The sequence below is a fragment of the Tyto alba genome, unplaced genomic scaffold (assembly GCF_018691265.1).
Source record: "Tyto alba isolate M040663 unplaced genomic scaffold, T.alba_DEE_v4.0 Super-Scaffold_9, whole genome shotgun sequence".
NCBI lineage: Eukaryota > Metazoa > Chordata > Aves > Strigiformes > Tytonidae > Tyto > Tyto alba.
This window is the reverse complement of record NW_024881330.1, coordinates 36,413,254-36,439,196: the sequence shown is the minus strand read 5'-3', so window position 1 is coordinate 36,439,196 and position 25,943 is coordinate 36,413,254. Positions and strand designations below refer to the sequence as shown.

General features: G+C 40.3%; 1 protein-coding gene across 1 annotated transcript in view; it reads right to left on the bottom strand.

Annotated features, from left to right (window-relative positions):
- Nucleotides 1–25,943, bottom strand: part of SLCO5A1 (solute carrier organic anion transporter family member 5A1) — a 78,307-nt gene that overhangs the window by 14,531 nt on the left and 37,833 nt on the right. Inside the window, 3 exon segments of the mRNA XM_032995118.2 lie at nt 11,478–11,676; nt 16,517–16,681; nt 23,523–23,749. Coding sequence (XP_032851009.2) covers nt 11,478–11,676; nt 16,517–16,681; nt 23,523–23,749 — 591 coding nt within the window.

Sequence of the window (25,943 nt, the reverse complement as noted above, 5' to 3'; positions counted from 1 at the left end):
GCTTTTTGCTACCAGCAGAAAGAAATCAAGGCGGGTTACAACAGGACATTGGCTGTGACAATCACAGGTCCTTACTCAGGTTGACTAAGTCACACAGTCACCAAATTAACCAGCTCCTGTCGTACGTACCATATCACTTCAGCCCTGCCCAAAACAACACTTAGGTCACTTAAAAATGCCCAGTTTTGGGCACAAACCCTGGAGGAGACACTCAGCTACTCCCTGCACTGAAGGAAAGCCCAAGGTGACACTGGACTTTTAGACATTCCTGGGTAGGCTAAGGTCTTGAGCACAAAACAAAAGAGGAAAAGCATTAGCAGGCATAAAGGCAACCTCACTGAAAGAAATGAATAGTAAAAACCCCTACATAACTGTATATACAAATTCTGATGATAGAGAAACAGAGAAAGTTAAAATGAAAGAGTTAAAGAAAGAGAAAATGGATACTAGTTTCTTTGTTCCCAAATTAAAAACAGACTAGCATAACTGGACCCAGTGTATATAGAGCTAATATCAGAGGATGTAAGGTGTCAATCTCTATTATCCAGAAGCTCCTCATTAATGAGGAAGTAGTTGATGATCATGTCATATTTTTCTGACAAATAACTGGTCTGAAAAGCCATTTACTTTTGATCTGCATATTTTCTTAAAAACCTCAGGCTAGCTTATAGAGAGCTACTATACTACCTTTGCCCCTTTCAGTTACTGGGATTGCTCAGATGAGTTCTGTAGCATTGTTTTTCTTCCTTGGCTGGCTAAAGACTAATTGAAAACTTATTTTTGTATGTGAAAACCTTTAGAAACACATGAAAATGGCTGTTGAGTCCATGGCTGTCTCTTTACCAGTATCCTGTCTCTAACAGTAGCCATAAGAAGGTGACTAGGAAAGAGCAAGAACAGGGCAAGTAACTTCCCCCAGAGAAGTATTATCTCAGCCTCTAATGAGTCTCAGACCAAAATATTTTCTAAGTCTGATGTGTTTTTTTAGTTAGTAAACCTCATTTGTTTTCCCCTGTACTTCTCCCATTGAGATTAGATTCTTTGCATCTACAATATCCAACAGCAAGGATTTTTTGACAGTCCACAGCCTTTTATATGAGCTGTTGTTTGTTTTAAATCTGGCTCTTACTAGCTTTATCTGAGAACCCCCACTTCTACTTCTTTGCTTGTAAATTCCAAACACATAAAAGCTCGTGGAAAAATAAATTTAAGGGGTTAATCCAACCAACATGAAAATATTTGCAAGCCCTAGTGAAATCTTGTAGATGCAATTAAATAAACCACTTCTAATATTAACTACTCTAATCTAATCACATCTAGTATTACCTGAGGGCATTATGCCAGAAGGTACCCAGCAGTATAGGCATAAATATTACCTTTTATCCATGGTATTACTGAACTTGCTGGTTCAGGTAACAAAAAGAAAGTAACTGTTCTGCTTAGATATATATGCAGACACACCTTGACTATGTGAGTTATTTTCTGCTGTCATTATGCAGTCAAATTATAACAAGCATGGACTTTTAAATGGCCCATATTATATTTATATCTATTTTTACTACACTTGTCATGCTCTCTATCTCATTTCAGGTTGATAAATTAATTTAATAAGTGGAAAAGCAATAGTCTGCAGTGCGGTTTACTGCTAGTTCAATTTTCTGCATCTCATTTGGAATTTCATCTGGGTTTAAAATACTGCCAGCAACATGAATGCATTAAGGCAATGGAAAAGTTACCTGAATGACCTTATTCATACCAATCTATTTCCAAGTGATACAGCTGGCTGAGGCTAGGGATCCTAGCTCATATTTCCTAAATACCTTTCTGTCTGAAGAAATCACAGTTCCTGAATTCTGCACCCGCACTCCCTCTTCACTGCATAAGATGATTCCAAGCCACTGAAAACTGAAAAGCAGCTGATATCAACGTTTTTACCTTAAGCTTCTCCTGTTACTTAGGAAAACCCCCATTTTCTTATGTTACTTTCTGTCATAGCTGCACTTTAAGCTTGTAAGTGTTATTTTGTATCTCAAAGTACCCAAATGTTAGGGACCGCAATATTCAGTATTGCAATGCACAAGTTCGTCAGGAGATAGAGGGCCAGTTTCAAGCCACTTCTTTTACAGGCTTTAATTTTCAATACCTAAACCTGAAAGTTTTCGGTCCTTCCAGGTGCCTAAGTCAGAAAGGCAGGTTCTGTAAGGAATCAAGACAGCTGGCACTTCTGAAGATCTCAAAAAATTCAGAACATGGAAGTGAGGGCCTGACCTCCCCTCAATGACTTTCTGACTGGCAGTCTGGCCAGTGAAGGTGAAATGGGAGCTGAAAATGATGGTAAGACCAGATCAGAATTGGGTCTAGAGACAATGATGACAGCCAGACCCAGTCCACAACAGCTCTTAGCAGGGATGGAGCTGACCCTGATCTCAGCCAGCTGAACTCCTTAACTCAGGTGACCAAGCTCCTGGAAGCGGGAGGATGCACTCTGCACCCCGACATTGTACAGGAATACTGGTGCCTGCTACAGACAGCTGAGTTCTTACACACAGAGCAAAAAGCTGCCCCTTTGTGCCGACAGCCTTCTCGAGACACACCACACGTCATGGATTTGTAACAGATCTCTTCTGAAGTGGTGGAGGAAGCTTCCTCTTCATCAGCTCTGCAGTTGCCTGCGGTGGGAACACTGGGGTTCCCAGTTCTCCTCAACCTGAAGGGGTTCAAACCTTTATCTCACTGATAGTCGTTCTTACCAGCAAGCTCCAGAATGGTATTTCTTTCCATCCCTTCTGCTGAAGCTGAATGTATCTCAATCCTGTCCATGCCTCCTCATCAATAACTCTTTACTGCCATATCTACGAGCAAAACCTGCAGCAGAGAACAGGACTGAACTAATTTCTTCTAAGGGAAATCTCCTTTCAGAAGGTTTTAAAGTTAGGCTCCTCTCTTGCTTACTATTTTTCTTCTTCTACATCTCTGTACATTTCTCATTTTTCCTTCTTTCTCTTCCCTTGCATCCACCATCCATTTGTGCAGTGGTTATGGTACTCTTGGGGACACCAGGAGTTCAGGGTCAGATTCTCTCTGATTAACGCTGGATAAAGGCTACCACAAAGAAGGTGAGCAATTTCTGCAGCATCAATTTCCTGACTTCCTAGCAAAAAAACAAACCATCAGGCAGTTCACATCTCCTCCATAGTAACTGTTAAACGCAGTGCCCAGTGCTAATAAAGCGGCTATCAGTGGGAAACACACACACATCACTCTGGATCTACACACATCCCTATGGATCAGGACATACTTCAAATGCTTCGTTCCCATCTTTGAGCCACAGCAGGTTAAACACCTGCACCTACCTGGCTCCCTAAAACCACATGAGCCTATGTTTGGTCACTTGGAAAACTCTGGCCAAAAACCAAGCAATAGCTTATTTCACTTCAGTAGTCCTTAAGAATGGGTAACTATACTAATGTCTGAGACTGAAGGGTACAAAATACGCTTAATCTGGGTTTTGCAAAGAATTCACGTATTTCAAGCATGTCGCAAAGTTGTTCTTCAGTCAATGCACTCCTCTACCTTCTCCACAGTGGTCAGAACGGCAGGGATCTAGTTTAGCTCAGAAGACAGGGCCATTCAGTCTGTCATCTGAATGGTTTTGTGACTCTTCATAGTTACAGCACATGATAGCTGAACAGTGAAGAAAGGTGGTGCTTTGAGAATGCAGTTTTGGATAATTTTTTTTCTTGTAGGTTTATACCAGAACCCGTTGGTGTGTCATTAGCCTAGTTTGAAAGACTACTTTGAACACTCCATGTGCCACCTTTCACCAGTGTTTCACACACTGCAAGATACCACAGCTCACGGCTGCAGTCACTCTGGCCTCAATCCAGAGGGGCACAGCTTCTGGATCCTCTCCCAAGAGGTTGGAGCTGCCTAGATCCATGACACAAAGCTGTCCCTCCTTACTCTTCCTGTCTGGTACTTTTAAATGAGCTGACAGCTTTTCACAAATAGTGAAAAGTGTCCTTCATTGCATTGTTTATCCAGTAGTCCACCAATTAGATATAAAAACTCAGTTCCAAAGAATATTGAAGCGATCCATGCAAAGTTGAATGTGATAAAGAGGACAGGTTGCATGAGCAGAATCGAAAGGCATCTTCCAGAGACTAGAATATATGTATGAAAATCCCCAAATCCAGAAGGCTGTGCCCTTTGCCTTCTCACACCTGCGTCATAAGCAGAGCTGAAGACATCATCCTATTTCTGCCTGCGGTCCGTGTGCTGTCCAGTCCAGTCTGAATTTCTGAGAACAAATGCCAATATGACCCCTGCAGAAGCTGCAAAACCAGACAGAACTAAGTACTGAGCTCTGTTGAGGCACGAATATTTGCACATGAACTGTAGGCAAAAATCTTGCCTTGGGAATAATGTTGGGTATGCACAACCTCTCCACACCAGGCACTGCAGCATAATATTGAATTAACTGTGCTGCCTTGTTTGCCCTGCTCTCAGTATTGCTCAATGGCCACCGCTGTTTAAAACTAGGCTCAAGTATCTTTGCTCTACGCAGATCAGTAGATATCCAGGGAATTTTAGCACCTCCTTATCCAGGCAGCAGCTGAACAGGAATCTGGATTGGGTTTGTGGCTGCATCCTCAAGATCCTGTACAACTTGCTCACAGACTGTCATGGCTGCAGAGCCCCACGAGGGCTGCTGTTTGCTTGTCTTCACATCTGTAATGTGTGGGCAGGACCACTGCAAAGGTAATCAGTTAGCATCAGACTTACTCCTTCCCAGCTACCCCACGGACCGCAAGGGATGCTCTTCTGCTCCCATCTTCTCCACCCAACTAGATCAGAGATCAGGAGCCACTCTACACGCAGCGACTGTCACCGGTGTTGGCCGTATCCCCACCTCCTGTCATTAGTGACGCTAAGCAGTACGACTGCTGCTTACCGGTTTCCACTTGACTCATTTTTAATGTATTTATACACCACTATTTGCTTTTGCTGAATATGCTTGGCTTTCCAGTTGGGCGCTTTTGCAGCTGATCAGATGTTACTAAGTAGCTCTTAAATATTTATTAACCATCTATTGATCACACAAATCAGGTTCACAAATTTAGCTCTTGTAGCTCCTTTATACTTTATGGTCTAGTTGGATGTTCACCAAAGCCTTTCTGAGTGTTTTCTTTCTTGCACCATAAACAAACAAGTCACAGTTTTAGAAACAAGCTGCAGCTTGAGCAGGAAATTAAATATCTAGGACTGGTATTGGTTCTGTCACCTTCTCAGCTATCAGCTGAAACTTGTCTTATTATATCATGCTGGATTCCAGAAAGCAATACACAGCAACACATCATATAGCCACAAGCAGACTGTTCCAGTAATCTCTCAACAGAACCTTTTCTCCAATGGAAAACACCAAATCTACAAAACATTCCTCAGGAACATACTGAATTCAGCAGCACAGCGACAGGAGTTTTTCACACCAACTGGAGAGGCAGCATTTTTGGAGTTTCACCAGCTCCTCGGCAGCCTGCTGAGCGGGATGCCCCAGATGCCTGAACACTTGGGTTAAGCGGGGACTCCCCAGCCCGCCTGGGCGACCCTCGTGCCCGCGTCCCGGCTGTCAGCAGGGCTCTGCCTCCCGGCACACGGATACGTCCAGGGACAGCCCAGGCTGCCAGGAAAAGCTCGGGTTCCCCTCTTACCCCTCTGTCACCTAAAGCCTTTCTCTGCAGCAGATGGGTCGTGTTGTTCCGCAGGCAGCAGAGCCTGCTCCTGGGCTCGCTCCGCTTACACGGCTAACTCGCTTCAGCTGCGCTGCTGAACTTTACCATGACACAGAAGTTAGGAAATCAGCTTAAAAATAAAGGTGAATGAAATCAGGCATGCAAGAAATGAGAAGCATGAAACTGGAAACTGAACTGAGATCACTGTGATAATTTAATCTCAGGGGCATTTTTTTGTTTGCCCCAGAAGAAGCCTTCCATTTACAGATACACAAAGCAAGTATGTTCAAATTAGTAACAAGCTATTGCAGCTTGTGTCTCTCCAGCTTTCATCACCTTTTGTACCTCAGCAAATCACTGTAAGGTTTATTTAGGGGATTTTTTTGTTGTTGTTTACAGCAAATGCCTTACACAGAGATTTTTTTTTCATCCTTTCAAGAACACGCGATACACAAAATCATCTATTAATTCTGTTTCAAAAGCCCATTATCAGAGAGTTGTAAGAGGTTCATGCTTTCATCTTTATTACCTTTACTGTTCACTCATTGTTCACTCCTCTTTCAATGATGAGAAACTAATGAAGAATAAAGGAATTCAGATGCTGGGGACATGAAATCTCTACTGACACTTATCTACATAACCCCATTTTCATCACTTGTGATCTACCACATAGCACATATTATAAGAGGTTTCTATGAACACTTCTACTAGGAGGGCATAATTTTTTCTTGAAGGTATGTATTTTTCCAGCAGTAAACTGAACCAAAGCACTCTACTAATCCCACCTTCTGACACTGGGAGGCTGCCCACACTCAACAAAAGAAAACAGAGCACTGATTCACTGCACAGCACATCGCAGATCCACCTGCAACAGCCGGGAAGAGCAGGCTGTTATGGAAATTGCACTGAAGCTCGTATGCCCTGCTTGTGAGCTGGCCTGGGGGAAAAGCAGCTTTGTTTCAATGCACCCACTGATGCAAACACATGGGGTGTCTGAGAAACAGCTGCCCCGCTTGTTTCAGTGGGTGCAGGTGCTGTCAGCTTGCAGAGCTGCTGCACCTGAGCTGCCAAGGACACCCATCATGCACGAGCGCACTAACAGAAACCAGCCCCAGCACACAGCGTTTCCTGAGCTATTCTTTTAATTACAGACAATGACACTGCTCCTTTCATTAATAAGATTCAACTGCAAGTTTGCTAAACATGTGTGCTAGGACAAAACCCAAAAAATCCCATCTGACAAAAACTGCATTTGCTCACTTCTCGGGGAGACTGTTCTGTGTCTCCATGACACGATGCTGCTAAAGCTAATGAAGAGGAGACCTTTATTAGATGTGACTAACAACAAAAGAGACTCTACTTCCTAATATTTTTTTTCTAAAACCTGTTCTCCTCTCCAACTATTACTCTGTGGAAGGCTTGTGATATAGGAGTGAAGTAAGAAAAGGGAAAGTATAAAGTAAGATTTACTGCCTGGAATTTTCAGAGCTGTTATCTGTTACTTCAGACACCCAGCCTTGGACTGAAATCTCATTGTGCTGGCAGTCAATTCACAAATATTGGAAAAAAAAAGGCTACAACCTAAATGAAATGCAGTTAAAAAAGCCAATCAAACAAACAAACAGTGCCTGACTATATTTTGGTAACATCTAAACAAAGAATTGTTCTGCACGTGATTTTATTCACATTTATTTAGATCGCTGTAGTAATCTACAGGACCAAGGGAACACAAAGGAAAGGAGATAACCCCTCACACATAATTTCTATAAACTTAATATTAGGTTATATGATAAAGATTATCTTAATTTGATAGCAGTATTTTTGGTTTGGTATTAAAGGACATTCTGGATAGTAGAGATCTGCAGTCTCCTTGCTGGCAAGCAGCTGGAATCACAGCAATGATGCAATTTTTGTGTAGCTGTCAAACAAGGGACCCTCTCACTGTGTTAGCTGGATTCCTTCTTTGTTGTTATTGTTCTGATCCAATTAGTCACTGCTTTCAAGTTAAGGGATCCAACTGTCTGATTGGACTGAAAGAGACAGAAGAATAACAGAAACCCAAATGCGCTGTACAAGTGAGAGAATAGAATGTGTTTCTTTTTATGTGAAGTGCCTCAGTACATCAAGCACATGCTTTAACTAAACCTTAATTGCATCAAAACAGAAAGCAATCAAAAAGGGTCTGTTTTGATTCATTACATATCAGAAATGTGAGAGACAGATCTGAACTAATCCAGGAATCTGTCACTATGAGTAAGCTCCCCATGGAGCCTGTTTTAGTTGCCTTATACCACAAAAGATGGAGGAGACAGGTCTACAAACAACGAAGGCAGCTCATCTCTGCTATTTCCCCTTTATTCAGCACTGGTGAGGCCACATTTGAAGTGCTGGGTCCAGTTCTGGGCTCCTCAGTAAAAGAAAGACATGGACATACTGGAGAGAATCCAGCAAAGGGCCACTAAGATGCTGAAAGGACTGGAGCATCCCTCTGAGGAAAGGCTGAGAGAGCTGGGGCTGTTTAGTCTGAAAAGAGAAGGCTCAGGGGGACTTTATCAATGTATCTAAATACCTGAAGGGTGCATAGAGGATGGAGCCAGGCTCTTTCCAGTGGTACCCAGTGACAGGACCAGAGGGAATGGGTACAAACTGAAGTGCAGGAGGTTCCCTCTGAACATCAGGAAACACTTTTTCCCTGTGAGGGTGACCGAGCACTGGCACAGGTTGCCCAGGGAGGCTGTGGAGCTTCCCTTCTTGGAGATATTCAAAAGCTGCCTGGGCAAGGAGACAATTCACGGATTCAGAACTTCCCATTCGGATGCTGGTTAAGGTGCAAGAGAAGGGATGTCATATCGTGGTTTGACATAAGGCTCCTTACACTATGTTCAAATATCAAATGCGCCTTCAGAGACAAGGCTGGGGAACAGAAAAACAGGTTCTAAAATGCTGAGTTGTATAATACAGAGGTGCCCTTGACCTTCCTGATAACAGAACTGCTGACGACACACCAGCAACAGCAAAACTGCTTGTGCCCAACATAAAACAGCAGAAAACCCTTGCAAATGTATTCTAATATGTACGTGCCTTCAGGTCCCTTCCACTTCCTTGCAGCTGGTACAGCTAGAAAAATACTGACTTACAAAACATACTGAATTATGAAATATCATTGCCTACTTCGCTGAGTACTGGTACACACGTACTTCTATGTTAACTAAACCCCAGTTTATCCTTCTCTGTACTGGTTTATGGCTTAGTTCATCAAAGAAAAAAACCTACTTTTTAAATGCAGAAGTACAGTAGAAGTGAACTCCTGCAGGGTATGTCTACACTGCCCAATGCAGCTGAGATCCCCAGGCTGCTGCCAGCACAGGTATAGCTCAGACATCAGACCTGGCATATCCATGCTAAGGTAGAATATCAGGCAAGACATTTAGTCTGAACCAAGTAGTTGTACTGCTTCTCCTACCCGATCTAGCCTGTTGAACTGGCTTTGATGTCCATATACTGCACTGCACTGGAACTAGAGAATGAAGTATGTGTTTTATTAAACCTCAAAAGGAAAGCATGCTTTTTTGTTACATGAACAAGAACACTCTTTGATGTCTGAGTTAAAGAACTCTCTTACTAAGTAAATGATTTGAAGCTATCAAATGAGTGACCATGAGGATTAAGAGAATATTTACCATGCCAGATATTCAAGATGAATTTATGTTCAGTGCTGCTTCTTTATTATAATTTTGATTAGAAATTTGGATTTGATCTCTGCATTAAAAAAATCATATAAGTCTGGTGCTGCAAACTCCTGAATCATGCTTTATAACATGCTGGTAATTCTCAATTTCTGATGACATTATAGTCTAAACATACTGAACTTATACACTGATTTGAAAGAGTTGATATACCTCAACACTTTTGAGAATTTTGCCATTACCATCTCTCACCTCTTTTCTCAATAAAAACAGTTAGATGAAGGTGGAAAAGAAGTAATGCTACTGCAGACTTTCAGAACAGCTGTGAAAAGATGCCTATTTCAATTAATGATACATATTTACTACACATGGTACTACTGAAAAAAAAAACCCAAAACAGATACTCTTGCAATTCCAGTGTAAAGGGTATGTGTTACACAGCAATAGTTTGCCTTGTCTTCAGTTTAGAAATAGATTTAAATTAAACAGCACTTGTTCATAAACAGAAAACTATAGCCTTCTCATTAGCCAATCAGGGACATTGTGACTTGCCACATGGTACAATTAATTTCAATCTGAAATCTCTGTTTTAATTCATAATAACTTTCATTTCTTCATCTACATCCACAGGCTGTCACAAACATCAGTAGAAGGTGGACAACAAAAGCATCCCACCCCTTTCACATCCCTGTTCTTTCTATCTTCAATCCACTATGCTCAGGCAAGGATATATCACCATGCTACTCCCTTCTACAGTCAGCCCCTCAGCACCAAGCTTTAACTCTAGGTATTAAGAATACAAAGGAGTCAACCAGCCTTCCATCAGCTCATGACTTTCAGCTGCTCTTTTTTCTTGCTCTAGGATTAAGATTTGACAGCAATGTAGTAACATCCAGCAATACGCAATGCAAAATATTCTCTGTGTAAATAGTGCTTACTTTCTTCCTCCCTTGTTTCTCATTTTTCCTCTCTGTTTTTCACTTTGCTAGCTCACTGCCCCACTGAAGTTCTTTTTTTCCCCAGCTGATCATCTCTTTTCCTGCTCCACACTTCTTCTACACTCTCTTCCAAACCTTAAATCATTAAGAGACCAGAGCTGAGCCTTAAAAGCATGAAATTCAAATGGATCTGATACCCAGCATCTGGCCATAAAGAAAAGGCAGATGTTGTCTTGGATGTAAAAGCAAAGGGAAAAACATTGCTTCAGGTAAGACTGAACTCTTCAAACACTCTGTTCTTGTGTTTAAGCTACATGAAAAAGGTAATTTTGGGGAAAAGCTAATGTGCAAAATAAGAAAGAAAATGAAAGCTCAGTATCAGGCTTCTAATGAATTGCCTTCCAGTGAAACTCCTTCTCACAACTTTTACCACACTGTCTTCCTTACAAATATCCTTTTTAAAATGCCCTTCTACACATTTCTCAATGTCACAGCCTAAACCCCTCATTCCCAATACCTTCCTACATCCACACCTTTTTCATTGCACTTTCTTCATTCTCAGTATATCTTTAAGGGTTATGATCTAGTTGCTGTCTTGATGATGATCCAGTTGGAGGGCATTCAGACAACCAGTTTTGGGTTCAGAAGCAGCGCACACCATTAACATCGACAGCACATGCCCAAGTGATTTCTCTCAAATAGGGACTGTAGACCTGCGTCACTACTATGGTGATAATGAACAAACTTATTCAGAAATAATCTTTAGAATCCCTTTAGTATTTTCACAATTTTCAAGAGCGGAAAGTAAAACATTTTGAAACACCAACTAAACTGTGAGCAATCTACAGAGGATACTGTTCTTATTTTCCTGTAAAAATCACTGAACTCCGTTAACACATTTTCCCGTTCCTTGAAAAGGTGAGCTATTACATAAGCTTCATTATAAACTAGATGTAAAACCGAAGGGCCACATACTAACAGCATGTGTTTATCTCACAACACTCACCAAGTTCTCATTTGAACATGTGGCTTCTTCAGTACATCAGGCATCAGCATTTTTTACATTTATCAGGTTTATTGGAAAAAGCTGTTTTTGTCACAGATGATTCCAAGACACTTACCCAGTCGTGTAAGGTATATTTATTCCCCCTAGATTAATGCTTTCACATCCAACAATGAAGAGAGTTGAAAAGCACAGCAGAGATACACCACTGCAGATCATAGCCAACTTTGCAGACTCTCTCGCACCGAGTTTCAGTTTTTTTATAATGTAGCCGCCTAGGACAATACCAACACCAGCACTTGGGACAATAATCACACCTGCCAGGAAGAAATTCAAGCAACATTAAAACAGGACCTATTGAAATGGTATAAAACATAAATATTGGTTTCATTCCCTAATTAGATGACTGCAAATGCTGCACTAAGATCTCCATTGTCTGATTCTCTGCTAGCAAACTGAGTCAGAATTTTCAAACCTCTGGAGTGTTGTCAAAGAATTAATAAAAGCCTCCTTATGATATTACCAGCAGCCAAAGCACTATGAGAGAACTATTGTACTTACAAGCAGAAACATTGCTTTGTATTTATTTTAGAATGGGGAGAAGCCCTACATATTGCTCCAGTTTAACTACTGAAAATTTGAAGAAACCCAGATTTGGACATCAATCTTCCTCTTCGTACTCTCATGATTAATTCCAGTGAAGCACAAATGCTAACCTCAGGCAGCACCCCAGAAGCCTGCCCACCTGGGAGTGCACGCAGGAGCCTGGCTGCAAATTCTGCCTTCTAGATACTTTCCTCAAGCTGAGTGAGTTTCCTACAGCCTGATTCATCTCAGCACAGCCACGTGCAGTGTAAACTGATCAAGCATGATTAAAGAAATTAAGATATTAGCAATAGTATTAGGGTAAGTTTAAGACACAAAAGACATGCCTATGAAATTTCTGTTGGGCTGCTGCTGCAGTTATAAGGTGGCAGCTGAGCAACACATTGCCGGGCTGTCCTTGCTTGTCAGGCTGTGAGGTGGTGTTAAGTCAGCAAATGTCTTGCAATTCTTCTCTTTCCTTGGCTTCTGCTCTCACTGGCATGTGAGGTCTTTAAATTAGGTCTTTGCTAATAAAGATGCATTCCACATAAATATGGAATTTGAACAACTTCTGGCAGCTGCATCTATGGAGAAGGAGCTAAACTTATAATCCAAGTTCTTGAAGATGATGGGTCTTTCTTTTTAAAGAAGCCAGTAAAACTATCACTTGCAAATTTCTTTAGTATTATTGCAAAGCATTCTCATTCTCTACTCATCTGTCTAAAGGTGAAGGGGACATTATATTTATCAAAATTTTGAGATCGTGAAAGTAAAAGGAAGAGCTAAAAGTAGTTGCTGCCTTAATTATTCTGCTATCACCAATAGCATTATAAAGTAAGATGTCGTTTCATGAATAAGACTCTTAATAATAACCCTTGACAGAATAAAAATCACTCTTTCTTGTAAGAGCAGAAATTAAATGTATAAATCTTTCTAGCAGAATTAAATGATTTTCACAAAGTTCAAAGCTGTTATCTCTCTCGAGCTGTTATATCTCTCATTTCAATGACTGAATATGAACGAGGGAAAGAAATAATGCAAATCCTTTCACTTGCACTGAAAATGTTCTCTCTGGGTGAAAACAGTAACTCAGCCATCTGAGTCTACCAGGCATGCCCTGCTCTACAAAATCTGTGTCAGAGAAGCCAACATCCACACCAAAGGCACACTGGGATCACTCACAATGCCTCTTCAAACACCTTTGTCAGGTGAAGCAAATTCCATGGACCAAATCTGTGGCTACAACAGTTATATGAACTAAGGATCTAGCCCAAGGTAAGGGATTACTGACAATATATTAACCTCAATATTTTATTATTCCTTCCACCCACCTTACAGCTTAGCTTTGAATTCTTAACCTCTTTCGGACCTGAATTTACCTTTTCTTTCCTATTCTCTTGAGAGCACAGATATTGGAAAAGCCTTTCTCTAGAACTGAGACTCTGTGTGTCTGTGTGTTACCTTGTCAAACTGAGCATGTGAACATTTTGCAAGGTATTAGGTTAGTGGTCCTTCCATTAGTGAGTTATACTGCACTGCTGTTTTCATCCATCCTCTACCACACCATGAAGATCAGAACATTAAAAATAAGGAGAACAAACTGAGAAAATTGCCTGCAAAGGCTCGCTCTCATTCAGGAGGATGGAAAGGTAAAGGAAAGCCTACACAGAAGAAATATAAAGACCAATTCTTCCATGCAAAGTGGATCTGGAGATGGAAAAGCTTCCTTTCTGGGAGAAACTGGAAGGGCAGAAACAGATTTTTCTGTTTGTGGTGAAGGCACCAGAGAGAAGCTTCATTCCCTCCTATGTATCAGGAAGCCCAGACAGGTTCTTTTCCCTTAAGTACAAACTGTTCATCTTAATGCCCCTCTCCTTCCACAGGGGCTGTGAAATCAGAAGTGATGTCCTGTCAAAGAAACGCAGCCACTACAGTACACTTCCAGATGAGCTTCCAGGGTAAAGCAAAGCCTGTACATCCAATCAGGACATGCATTCTTCTTTTTCAAAGGCATTTAGAGGAATAAAGCTTAAAATCTGATACTAAGCTGTTGTACTGCACTCTCATTCATTTTACAATGACAGTTTGGCTTATAGGAATTGTGCATGGGCTAAATACACTCCTGGGTACAGTGCTCTGAGGCAATATTGGCTTTCAGTCAGCAATTTCCAAGATTTGTCCTTTTTGCTGTTGTCAGGATGCTGTGGCACTTGAGCCTTTCCAGAGCAGCAAAAGATGATCTTAACAGCTACTAATAGCCTGGGAACAGAAAACTGCAGTATCTGCTAAGCAGGCTACACTTCCAAAGGGAATACCATGGAGATTTTCAAATCAATTCTGTCTGGGATACGTATTATACCTTTTCTAAAACTAAAAGTAGATCCAATGTGTTTGCAACCATTTTAGCAGAAGTTACCAGAACAGTGCTTTATAATATATAGTGTGCAGATCTTCCAATTACACATCATTTAAATTGCAACTCTTTTTTGCAAGTAAATCTGCTAGCAAAGCACCTGAAATTCTAACCTGGATTTGTCTAAGATCTACCAGTTACCTAAAGTTCTTTTGTGTTTTTTTTTTTTCTGGACTTGAGACCTGGAGTCTAAATGACACCTGCTCTACAAATGGAAAACAAAAATCCAAGTAAGGCAAGACTGCAGCACAAGTTGCACATATCCAAGACATGAAGTTTGGCACATAGCATTTTTGCTGATGATTAATAACAGGATTGTTTAAAAACATAAAGAAATTAAAGAATTGATGCTTATTAATTGAGACAGAAAATGACCAATAAAAACTTTACATCGGTCACACAAAGAGATTCAGCAAGCACATGTATTCAGCTGGCAATGTACATATGAAGTACAGATGTAGTAATATAAATAGCATGTAAGTCCTCCTTTTGCTAACCAGAATTTTGTAAACTAGATTAGCCAGTAGCAACCTAACACAGAATCTCCAGGTTTCCTTTTCTCATTTTTCCCACGAAATTAATTTATAAAATTAGTAACTACTGTTGACTTTAATGCTAAGTGTAGGAGTTGGGGTTGTGGAAGCAGTGCTCACTTGTCCATGTTCCACATCCAGCCTGAGCTATTTCATCAGCTTCTTCTGGTTCATTATAATAGTCTTTATCAAGTAATTTATAACAGGAAAACAATAGATGTTAATAGCTTCACACTCTGGACAGGGTCACGTAATTTTTTCTTTTTTTTTAATGTATTGGCTGTTGAATATTTTGTCTGGCAATAATGTTTCTGGTTTATCCTGAAAATGAAGCAGGTTACAGAGTAGCAATCCCATCAAGACTCACTACAGTAAGCTCCCCTGCGTGTGTAGCTACCCTAAGTTTCAGATAGAATCATGGTCCCATCAATCAATGTTTCCTTCGTATATACAGAACACAGGGATTTCATGCCCTAAAGAAAATCTCATCCCAGCAAGCTCTCAAAAAGAAGTCACCACACGGTGCTTCTCTGAAGTTTCCCCTCCAAACTCTAGACTCCTCGTGTTCCTTCCAGTCACTGCAGGTGACAAATTATTTGCATGTGTGGTCTCTGTGTCTTCTGTATTTTTTCTGATACTTTTTGTCTTTTCCTTAACTGATGCCCCTGGGCAGCTTCACCCCCATACTTCTTCCCCGTTCCCACAACTCGCTCCCCACTCTGTCACTCCTTCTCAGGCACAGTATCTGGAAGTACAGGGCACAAAGAACTAACCTGCCTAGCAATTAGCATCTATTCTACACAAGAAACACCATGGAGAAGTCAAAAAGATGCTTATAAAGACAAGTGTCTTTGATGAGAGAAGGGAGATGATCTGCATGACATGGGCCCCAATTCTGCACAACATTTTGGCCCCTTTCCCCAGGGAAGTTCCCATCTCTCCCTTCCACAGAGCAGTAAGAAGCTTAAAATTTTGTGGTTTATAGCTCTGTTGGAAGTTGCACTTGGCTGTATGTTGCTGCGGCAGCGGGGGCGGTGATATACATGCAAAAGAGGGGTCTCAGGCCTGAAATGACAGGTGGGAGAGGATTTGGGGAGCTTTCCTGTCTAGACTAGATCATTGTGCACTCTGTTAATAAGTAAATAATGAGAAAACCACCAGCCTGAAGGGGAGAGATAACTGAAGGATGGGACAGATAAACAACTCGTCACTGGGGAAAAAAGAAAGATTACGATATTTTAAAGATCAAAGAGGAAATAAAATTCACAGAAAATAAGAACAACTTCAAAAGATCTTTTAAGGCACACAAATCGCAGTAATGCCTATGGGTTTCCTAACTTGGTTTTGTTGCTTTTTTTTCCCCCTTGCAGACCATTAACCTACTAGAAAATGTCTGTCTAGGTTATGTAAAAAACCCCAGCCCTTTAATAATATAAATGGGTTCATATTTCACCAAACACATATAGCAAACATCAAAAAATGACCTGAATATCTAACCAAATGCCTAAATCTGGATCCAATCATCTGTTCTAGCAGGCACATTTTTGGTTCATTTCTACATTGATTCATTTCATTAGTCAAAGAACGCCAAGCCTTGCACAGTTACGCTACGTGGCAATGCCTTACCAGTGTAGATGCTGGCATTGGAAGCTGGGATGCCAAACTGTGACTCGATGAACTTGGGAATGAAGGTAATAAAAGCTGTGACAATGGCACTCTCAGCTGTGTATGACAAACTCACAAAAAGGAATGTCATGTTGCTTAAGATCCTGACAGCTGCTCTTGGAAGCTCTATAAAATGACAAAAATGACAAACGAATGTTATAAATAATGAGCGAGAAACAAAAGCAAACTGAAGCAAAACAAATTTATTTTCTTTGAGATGGACTGGCAATAATGGCTTGCTAGCATCTGGCTACATTTGCTAAGCGGAAGGGAGAGTGCATATTTGGGATTGCAGTCTTCCCTGTCTGCTCTGACCCTATCTCACTGCATCGCCCTGGGGGTGCAGTCCCACTTTTCACAAACACAACTGAGGTCTGTTCTAACAAAACCATCTGAAGAAACAGGGTCTACACAGTAACACTATAAAGGAAAGAAAAACAGCAATAAAATGTAGTGACTTTGGAATTATTCTGATGTTATATTTTGAAACTTTCTATGAGACAACACGTAGCACACTGTTGAACCGACTACTAAGTCTTGCACTCCACAGGAGGAAAAGACCATACACTCCCCCTGTAATTCTCTGCTTCAAGGACCACACTTGGCAAGATGGGATAATACTACTAATTTTAAAAGAGAACCAAAAGATTTTTAATTAAACATTTTTCTACATGATTTAAAAGTACTTATAATAGATGCAGCCAAAGCATACTGAAAAAATTATGTCAATGATATCAATGAATCTCAACATACCTTAGATACAACTCATTTAATATTCTCAGAAGGGATAAAACAATCAATTAAAAATGAGAGCACATCATTAACTTAAATTGAAAAACCATTCATAGGTATTGCAATTATCCACAAATCAAGTATCAAAACCCCATGAAATTCAACACTGTATTTAAAAGAAACACTCAAATACTTTTAATTCAGACGTGCAGTGATGTCACATTATCATCACAAAATGATAATAACTCTATTCAAGACAATTTTTTCAGATTAGATGGCATGATTTTAAACATGGTTTTTCTTCCTTGGGGCTTCTACTGAGATCTGATTTTCTGCTCAAGTATTATATCTAGCCTACTATGGTGTGGGTTTTTTCATTTGCTTTTCACTTCATACAGAAATTGAACGCTGCTTGAATCAAAGCCCATTGAATTCAATGACAAGAGCGCCCATTAGAAATACAACGTGTTGAGTAAGAACTCCTGAGTGCGAATTTTATTGATGTTAAAAGTTGTCAAGTCAAAAATCTGTCTCACTTTCTCCATTGATTTCAGTAGGTTATCTGTATAAAAGCAAACAGAATTTAGACTTGTCATGTCAAAACTTGTCAGGCTGCAAATTAGCACCTAAATTGTCTGACTGCATCCAGTCTTAGCCTATGCCAATCATCAAAATTTATACTGAATTCATTATGAGTACAGGTTTTATAATTTTAATGTAGTCAAATGCTTTCTTGCTGCCTCTGAAGAAATGTATTAAATGTTAAATATGAAATTTGGTGGAAATAAGCAATGAATAAATCATATTAAGAAGCACTCATCTATTTGAATCTTAATGTTTTTTATCACCTACAGCTTTTTTTTTGTTGTTTAATGTGGCACTGTTTGCAACAGAGGAACAGAAAGAAACAAGATAATAGGAGTATGAGACCATTTAATACCAACACGAATATATGGAAACCATAATGTGAGTGTACAAACTTCAGAACCTAATGAACATTTTGCTCTGGTGTTCGGATACAGAGCTGTACTTTCTGTTGACTGCTACTTGCATCTCATCCAAGCGCTCAGTCTGAAGGTCATTATTGATTTCAAAACTAATTAGTATTTTGAAATTGGATTTCTACTGATAAATAGATAAAACTCAAGTGTCTTGGGATAACAACAAGTTCTCTTACACCCATGTAAAGGATTCTTCAGGGAACAGCTCTGATGATTACTATAATTTTTGGCATGAAATACAACAGAGATTATTCCTGCATGTTGCACTAATACATACCACCTGGAGCCGTTGAGGGTTGAAGCTCTTTGTGATTTATAAAAAGTAACTGTCTGGCATACAAGGAAAATTTGCTATATAGTACGAAATTTGCAAATAAAAATACATATTCAGAATTAGGTTTTCCCCGAATTCCTCTTATGATAATAGTCAAATCCTGTGTGACAGAATCTGTATTACACTTCTGAATTTTAAAACCTGTAATAAAAAGGCACTATAAGTACCTCATATCTTTCAACCACACTAATTCTAGTAAAAAGCAAGAATGCTAAACACTTTAAGGATCCTTTGTACTGTGTAATCAATCATGCATTTAAAACATTTCAATGTCATTATTTTTGTGTGACTAGCCATAGGCCTAGGCTTTGATTTCAAGGTCATTATTAAACCTGTCAGGTTCTGAATTTTAGGTCTTCAAAAAGCATTTATTGTTTTTGCAAGCGTGCATCAGAAACAAACCTATGAAAACTTGCATCTTCCCTCATTCTGTCATTTGAACAAATAAATATCAATCACATTCCTAAAACTGTAATGATCTTTTAGTATGGTCACAAACGTGTTTACACTTCTGTGCAGTAATTCAAATCTTAAACAACCTTAGCTTCTTTTTTTTTATTTATTTTTTTTATTTTTTAATAAACTAATATGTAACGAAGAGTAAACTGAAATCTGCCTTGCCAGACTGGTGTATTAGTCTACTGTAAATTTTCTTCCCTTCATGGTCTTTGATAATATTTTTTCCCTATTCAGTATTTTTCTTTCACTTGTGTGCTGGACCACTGCTTGATTCATGGTAAGGGAAAAGCATAGGAAAAATCCACAAGCAATACAAATATTTGCAAATACTGCTCTAAGCAAACCTCTTAAAGTACTGAAAACAGAATTTCAATAAAAACCCAAATAATTCTGATTTCACCTCCTTCTTCCTCATTTAATACATTTTCTTTTATCTCTGTTCCTGTCCATCTAGCCCAAGGGGAACCAGGGGAATAAACCATCCCAGTCTACAGCACTGTCCTCTTGTATTCCATCAGCGAAGCCCCTTGCAAGAGTGACGTAGATATTAGCTGAAGCACCTCCCTTCTGCTGGCGCTCCAAGCCTGGACAGCTCTACCCAAGTCTGTAATTTGAAGGAGGTAGCCTCCACACCAAGGTCTCAGGGGCAGCTTCTGCTCTCACGCAGTATAAGGAAGAGCCACAATTTGAGACAGAATTTCTGGTTTGTTTATCAGAATGGAAATGAGCGTTTTCAGTCACACACAACTACTTCAAATATATCTTGCACGGAACTACTCACTAAGTTCTAGAATAATATTTTGCCATGTATTTCATTTCATTATCTACTCACATACCATTTAAACAACCTCATTCAACTCGATTCCTCAAGCATTTTCAGGATATGCCTTAAGTACCTGGGTGGCAGCCAGATTGCTGAACAGCCCCTAATGTCCCATCAAGAGCAGGGAGGTTCAGAGGGAGTTTGATCTGATTATTACCTTTGTTAACTTCATTTAGATCAGCTCCTCGAGGCTCCAGCTAACAGTGCTCATCACTGCACGGGGCCATGCCAACCTCTTCTATTTTGAGTTCTCCAAGATGCCCTAAGAAAGGGCAAGGAGGGAGAGACTCGCTCAAGGTCAGTGGCACAGCCGGATCTCCAGCCCACAGTCTGCTGAACTCTGACATTTATAGTGCTCACCAAGCACCCCCACACACACACCACTGTCTCCTCTTCCTCCTCCCATCCCTGCCAACTAATCTTTGGGTACTGCAGAAACTCCAACCCAGATCCTTGGGGAAGCACTGCAGTGGGCTTATGCTACAGCCACAAGCTCCTCAGAAGCTTCTTTTACCTTTGCTGATACCCTGACAAGCGTTATTATCCTGTCCCCATCCCCGGCAGGGACTGACTGGGAAGAGCATATGACAGCTGATAGACGTGAAAAGGCAGACAGGAATATTCCACATTTAATAAAGGGCTGTACATAGGGATAAAACTCAAAACGTTAACAAAAAAAAAAAAAACAAAAACAAAAACAAAAGACTACAAAATATGTGTAATTAATTAGCACCCTTCAGATCAGATCAGTGCATTTTAGGTATTACATACATTTGCTTTCTTTACACTGCTCCTTTATTCAATTGCACAGTAAGTTTCATTATAGTGGTAAGTAGAAAGGACTGCAGATATAATTTCGATGGTACAAAACCCTAAGGGTATCTACTTAATAAATGAAAACAGCAGTTTTGTCTGCTTGGGTTCACGATTTATCTGCATGTATGCCTTCTTCATTATAAATCTCCTCTAGCTCATGTTATCTACACTACCTCTATTTCTCCCAATTAACTACATCCAATTTTCTTCCTCCTGTGACCTATTTAATGTTTTATTTAATACTTTTGATACCAGCCTCAGAAGCATTCTCCCTCTCACTTTTTTACTTTCAACACAAATAAGACTGAATTCCAAGCCCTCACATCTCAAAACATGAGAAAAAGCAAAGATATATCTGTAATTTTATCCGATCTCAGCTCTACAGTGGGCCAAAATAAAGCTCAGGTCACTGAAGTTGGGAGGCTACTCGCAGATCAAGCCAGTTTTGGTTTATTTCTTCAGCCTATACTAGCAGCCACTGCAGGAAAAAAGACCCCAGCCCACTCCCACCATGTCTTTTTGATTTCTTTTCATTCATCTAGTAACTTACATGAACTTAGGACAAGTTACAGCAGGACAAGAATCATTTTGCCTGGATTCCCAGGTAAGACGACATCATACCAGAGTAACAAAACAGTTTCTTTCCGGAGACTTACTTTATCAAAGTTGCATGGATTTCACAGATTTAATGGCACTGACCTCTGTCATTGCAGACTACGACATCACTTGTATTTACCAGTACAGAGCAGAAGATGTGACCTACTAAATCATCAGTCTCGTGGCTGCTGCCTAAGTGGAGCTTCTGCCCATGGTGCTATAAAAAGATGAAGCCCTGAAATTCAATGTGGAAGTATAAAATGTACATTGCATCTGAGAAGAAGCAATGCTGAATGACTTAGACACATGCGATCCTTTTTTCCTTCCCATTATAAACGAAATTACATCAACTGAGAAGTTTGAAGAATGATCTCATTCCATAAAGCCCACTTAAACTTGAAAAATAATTAGATAGTACATTCCTGCTGCAGGCCCTCTTACCCTCCAAGGGTAAATGACACCTAATGGGAAAGCTATTATCAGCTTAGAGCAAAATACTTCTCTCTGCGTTATCCTGACTTGCTTGGTATCTCTCTGACATGTGGAATACAATGCTGCTTCTCACTGTTACACATGGTGAAGTTTCTCCTCTAGAGAAAATGAGAAGTTTTGTATATGAAAAGCTCTAATTTGGTAGCTCTGTTAATATACTAATATAGGGGTTTGTAGATGGCATGGTACACATTTAGGCAGATATGTATCAAAGTAACGCATGTTAAAATGAGATATACATAAGTTTCCATTTCTGTGAAAAATAGCACTAGGAAACATTCTCCTAAGAGATTGCTTGTTTTCTGTGTATCTTCTATGCCTGTAGTGACACAACAAGACCTGAAGCGTCTTCAAAGAAGGAAGCAGACAACATGCTTTTCTTGCTTCTCCATTGGTTTTTTAGCTACTTTGCAAAGGGAAAACATGGTTCTGAAAGATCTGAAATTGCAGCGTTACCTTGTTTGCTCTGTGCCTTGATTAAGATGCTGTTTTGTAAGCTAATAAAATCACCATAAGCAAATTCTGGTCTCCTGTTTTTACTTTACATCCATAGAAATTAACAGTAACTTTAGGTACCCTGAGAGTACAGATGTAAATGCAATGTAGAGCAAATCAGTATGCATGTGGGCAAACATTACTTAGAATTACACTGGTTTTAGTCTAAAACCAGCACACTGGTTTTGCTAAGCCTTGACTCCTCAATGTAAAGAGTGATCATAAATGTGTCATTTAAAAATCTGCCAATCATTATATCCTGGACTGATATCCAATTAAAAAGTAACATTAATGTTCCTGTCAACAAACAAACACTTGAAGTTTTTAGTTCAAATTACATTTAATGGCACAAATGACATTTCATGGTTTCTCCTAGTCCCATTGCTTTCATCAGGCTACCACAAAACAGCACAACCAGCATTCACATTGTGGAATCCAAGCAGGACATAACAGCAGTGACAAGAAAACAGCATTAAGGCATGTCCATTCTTGTCCTATACTATTCAATATTATGTCACAGTTAAGTGTATACTGTCGACTCCAAATGTATATGCTTCACATAAATCAATTTTTAACAACACTGCCCTTCTTCCCATGGCATTTTATCAATGATTACTCTTACTGTTAAATTTCACATTAATGGTTTACTTCTTGAATAAAATAAAAATCTCTACCACTTGTCAATCTTTTGATCTCTTTTTGTTTCAAAATCACCGCAGGATTCATTTGTCCTAGCCTTATAAATAGTTTGCAGTACAAAATAGTCAGGAAAGGCATATGAAACAAATAACCTTTCTTAATTAATTTACACAAATGCATTAATGTAATCGAACTAACCAACTAGAATTCTTTTTATTTGTTTCACTTATATTTTGGAACAGCACTTTATTCCATGAAGGACAGCTTAAAGCAAGTATGACATCTATAAACTGTAAGCTATATACATACGTTTGTTAATAGAGGTCCTATAACCATAGGAAATAAGCTACCTGTTTTTTGCAGGTGCACATTAAACACTTCAGTAATTTAAGTAAATGGATGTCTTACACGCATCACTGCATTTTGTAACTTTAGGGGATAACCATCTATTAAAATCTCAATAGCAAACATAGTATTAAATACAGGATGTCACAACTCTGCCTTCAATTACACTCATACAATCCTAGATGAGCCCATGTACAAAATTTCAAGCATTTAAAAATTAAAAACAAACTTCACCTTTAACATTCTTTCCAAATCCCATAGAGGCAGGAACTGCACTGTCTGCTTGTATTTTGCTATTTGTTTTCTCTTTCATCACTTCATCATCACTTGAAACATCATCGGAGTTCATCTTCTTTTTCTTTTTCTTTTTTTTATGTCGAGGAGGGAGCTTTTTCGGAAAGGTAAACATGGGAAATATCACAAGGAGCATTGCAATGGCACAAAGGAGAAATCCACTCCACCTAATGCCAGGAGACAGGAACAGAAATGAAAGCCAACGCATTACATGAAATAAAAAAACCAAAGTGATTATTACAGGCTGTACTGGCTGGACAGACATATTTGCAGAATATGGAACACTGACATTAAGAGTAAAGGATTGGAGTGGGCGAGAGCCTTCCGTGCACTAAAATCCTTAATTAGAAGATGTTTCTGTTGGCTTGTCTACTGATAAATTACCCAGAACTCAACAAATATTATAAAGTAACGTCAGCTTTGAGTTCCCATAATTTTTCACTTTTCGTAATTATTCAGTACCAAGTGCTGAGATACTCACTTCTACTTTGCCTTTCATGGATAATTCCCAGTAAAGCAATACAGCTTTCCCGCGGAGAACATGCAAAAAGTTACCCATGGCACGAGAAGATAAAATGTCCAGATGGATACATCAGAGCTAAATCTGTTCTGTCTTCCAGTGCCTACCTCTTACTGCCCTGACTGTCCAATTCCCTCCCTTCCCAACGAAGAGTTCCAAAATCCTGATTGCAAACAACTGAGGTCTTCATGCCAGGGTTTATGCCTAAAACTCTGCAGCTCTGTTCTGTGATCGCAACCTGAAATATCCCTTCACAAAGAATTCTCTCTTCTCTCCCTCTGTCTTGTAAGAATGGGATATAAACAACCCTGCAATGATCCTTTGCCTCCATGGAATGACTTGGGACGTACCCACGCAAGGGACAACGTATGGGATGTCTGAAAAGTGCCCTTCAGACTGCAGGCATACAGTTATCCTCCCTGAGGCCAAGAAGTTTAATGAACTTTACCACAGCAACACAGATGGGCAAAAGGGCCTTACTTTGAAAGTATTCTAGAGTTTACTTTCCATAGTCAGAAGGCTGATAGCTGAGTATCATAATTTCTCCTCTAAGTTCATCTTGCAGTGAAAGACTACAGGGAAATGTGAATAAACTCATTCTGATGCTTCCATAAAGAAGGATGACCTCAAAATTCACAAAGAAGGATGACCTCCGAATTCACAAACAGACTTCTTCCCATGTACTGAAAGTGAAATTCTCACTATGAACTAATTGTGTACACTAATCTAATCGTACTGGGTTTACGTGACAAGGTTTTGGCAGCAAGGTGGGGGTTGCAGGGGTGCTTCTGTGAGATGACACCACGAGCTGCCCCCATGCAGGACAGAGCCAGCTCCAGACAGCTCCAAACCAGATCCACCACGGCCCAAAGCTGAGCCCGTCAGCAACGCTGACAGCACCTCTGCGGTAACTTACTTAAGAAAGGGTAAAAAACGCTGCACAGCAGCTGCGTGAGGGGAGGGAGGAAACGTGAGAGAAACAGCCCCGCCGACACCAAGGTGAGAGGAGAAGGAAGGGGAGGAGGAGCTCCAGGTGCTGGAGGAGAAAGTCCTCTGCAGGCCCCGGATAAGACCATGGTAACGCAGGTTGTCCCGCTGCAGCCCACGGAGGTCCATGGTGGAGCAGATATCCACCTGTGGAGAACCCACACTGGAGCAGGCTCCTGGCAGGAACTGTGGCCTGTGGAGAGAAGCCCACACAGGAGCAGGTTTTCTGGCAGGACCTGTGACCCATGGGGGGACCCACGCTGGAGCAGTCTGTTCCTGAAAGACGGCACCCTGGGGAAAGGATCCATGCTGGAGCAGTTAATGAAAGACTGTCTCTCATGGGAGGGACCCCGCGCTGAAGCAGAGGAACAGTGTGAGGAAGAAGGAGCATCAGAGACAAAGCGTATTGAACTGACTACAAGCCCTGTTCCCTGTCCCCCTGCACCATGGGAGGGAGGAGGTAAAACAGTCAGGAGTGAAGTTGAGCCTTGGAAGAAGGGAGGGGTGGGCAGAAAGAGTTTGTAGTTTTGGTTTTAATTCTTACTATCCTACCCTGTTAATAACTGGCAATAAATTAAATTAATTTCCCTAAGTCATCTGTTTTGCCCATAATGGTAATTGGTGAGCGTTCTCCCCGTCCTTATCAAAACCCACAAGCTTTTCATCATATTTCCTCCCCCAGTCCAGCTGAGGGGGGGCAGTGAGAGAGCAGCTGGGTGGGCACCTGGCAGCCAGCCTAGGCCAACCCACCACACTGACCTACACCAGCTTTTGGAAGTTTCAGTAAAATCCATCACGTTACTGCAATATCAAACCATGGCAATGAAAGACTGAAGCTCTTTGCTTTCAAATCA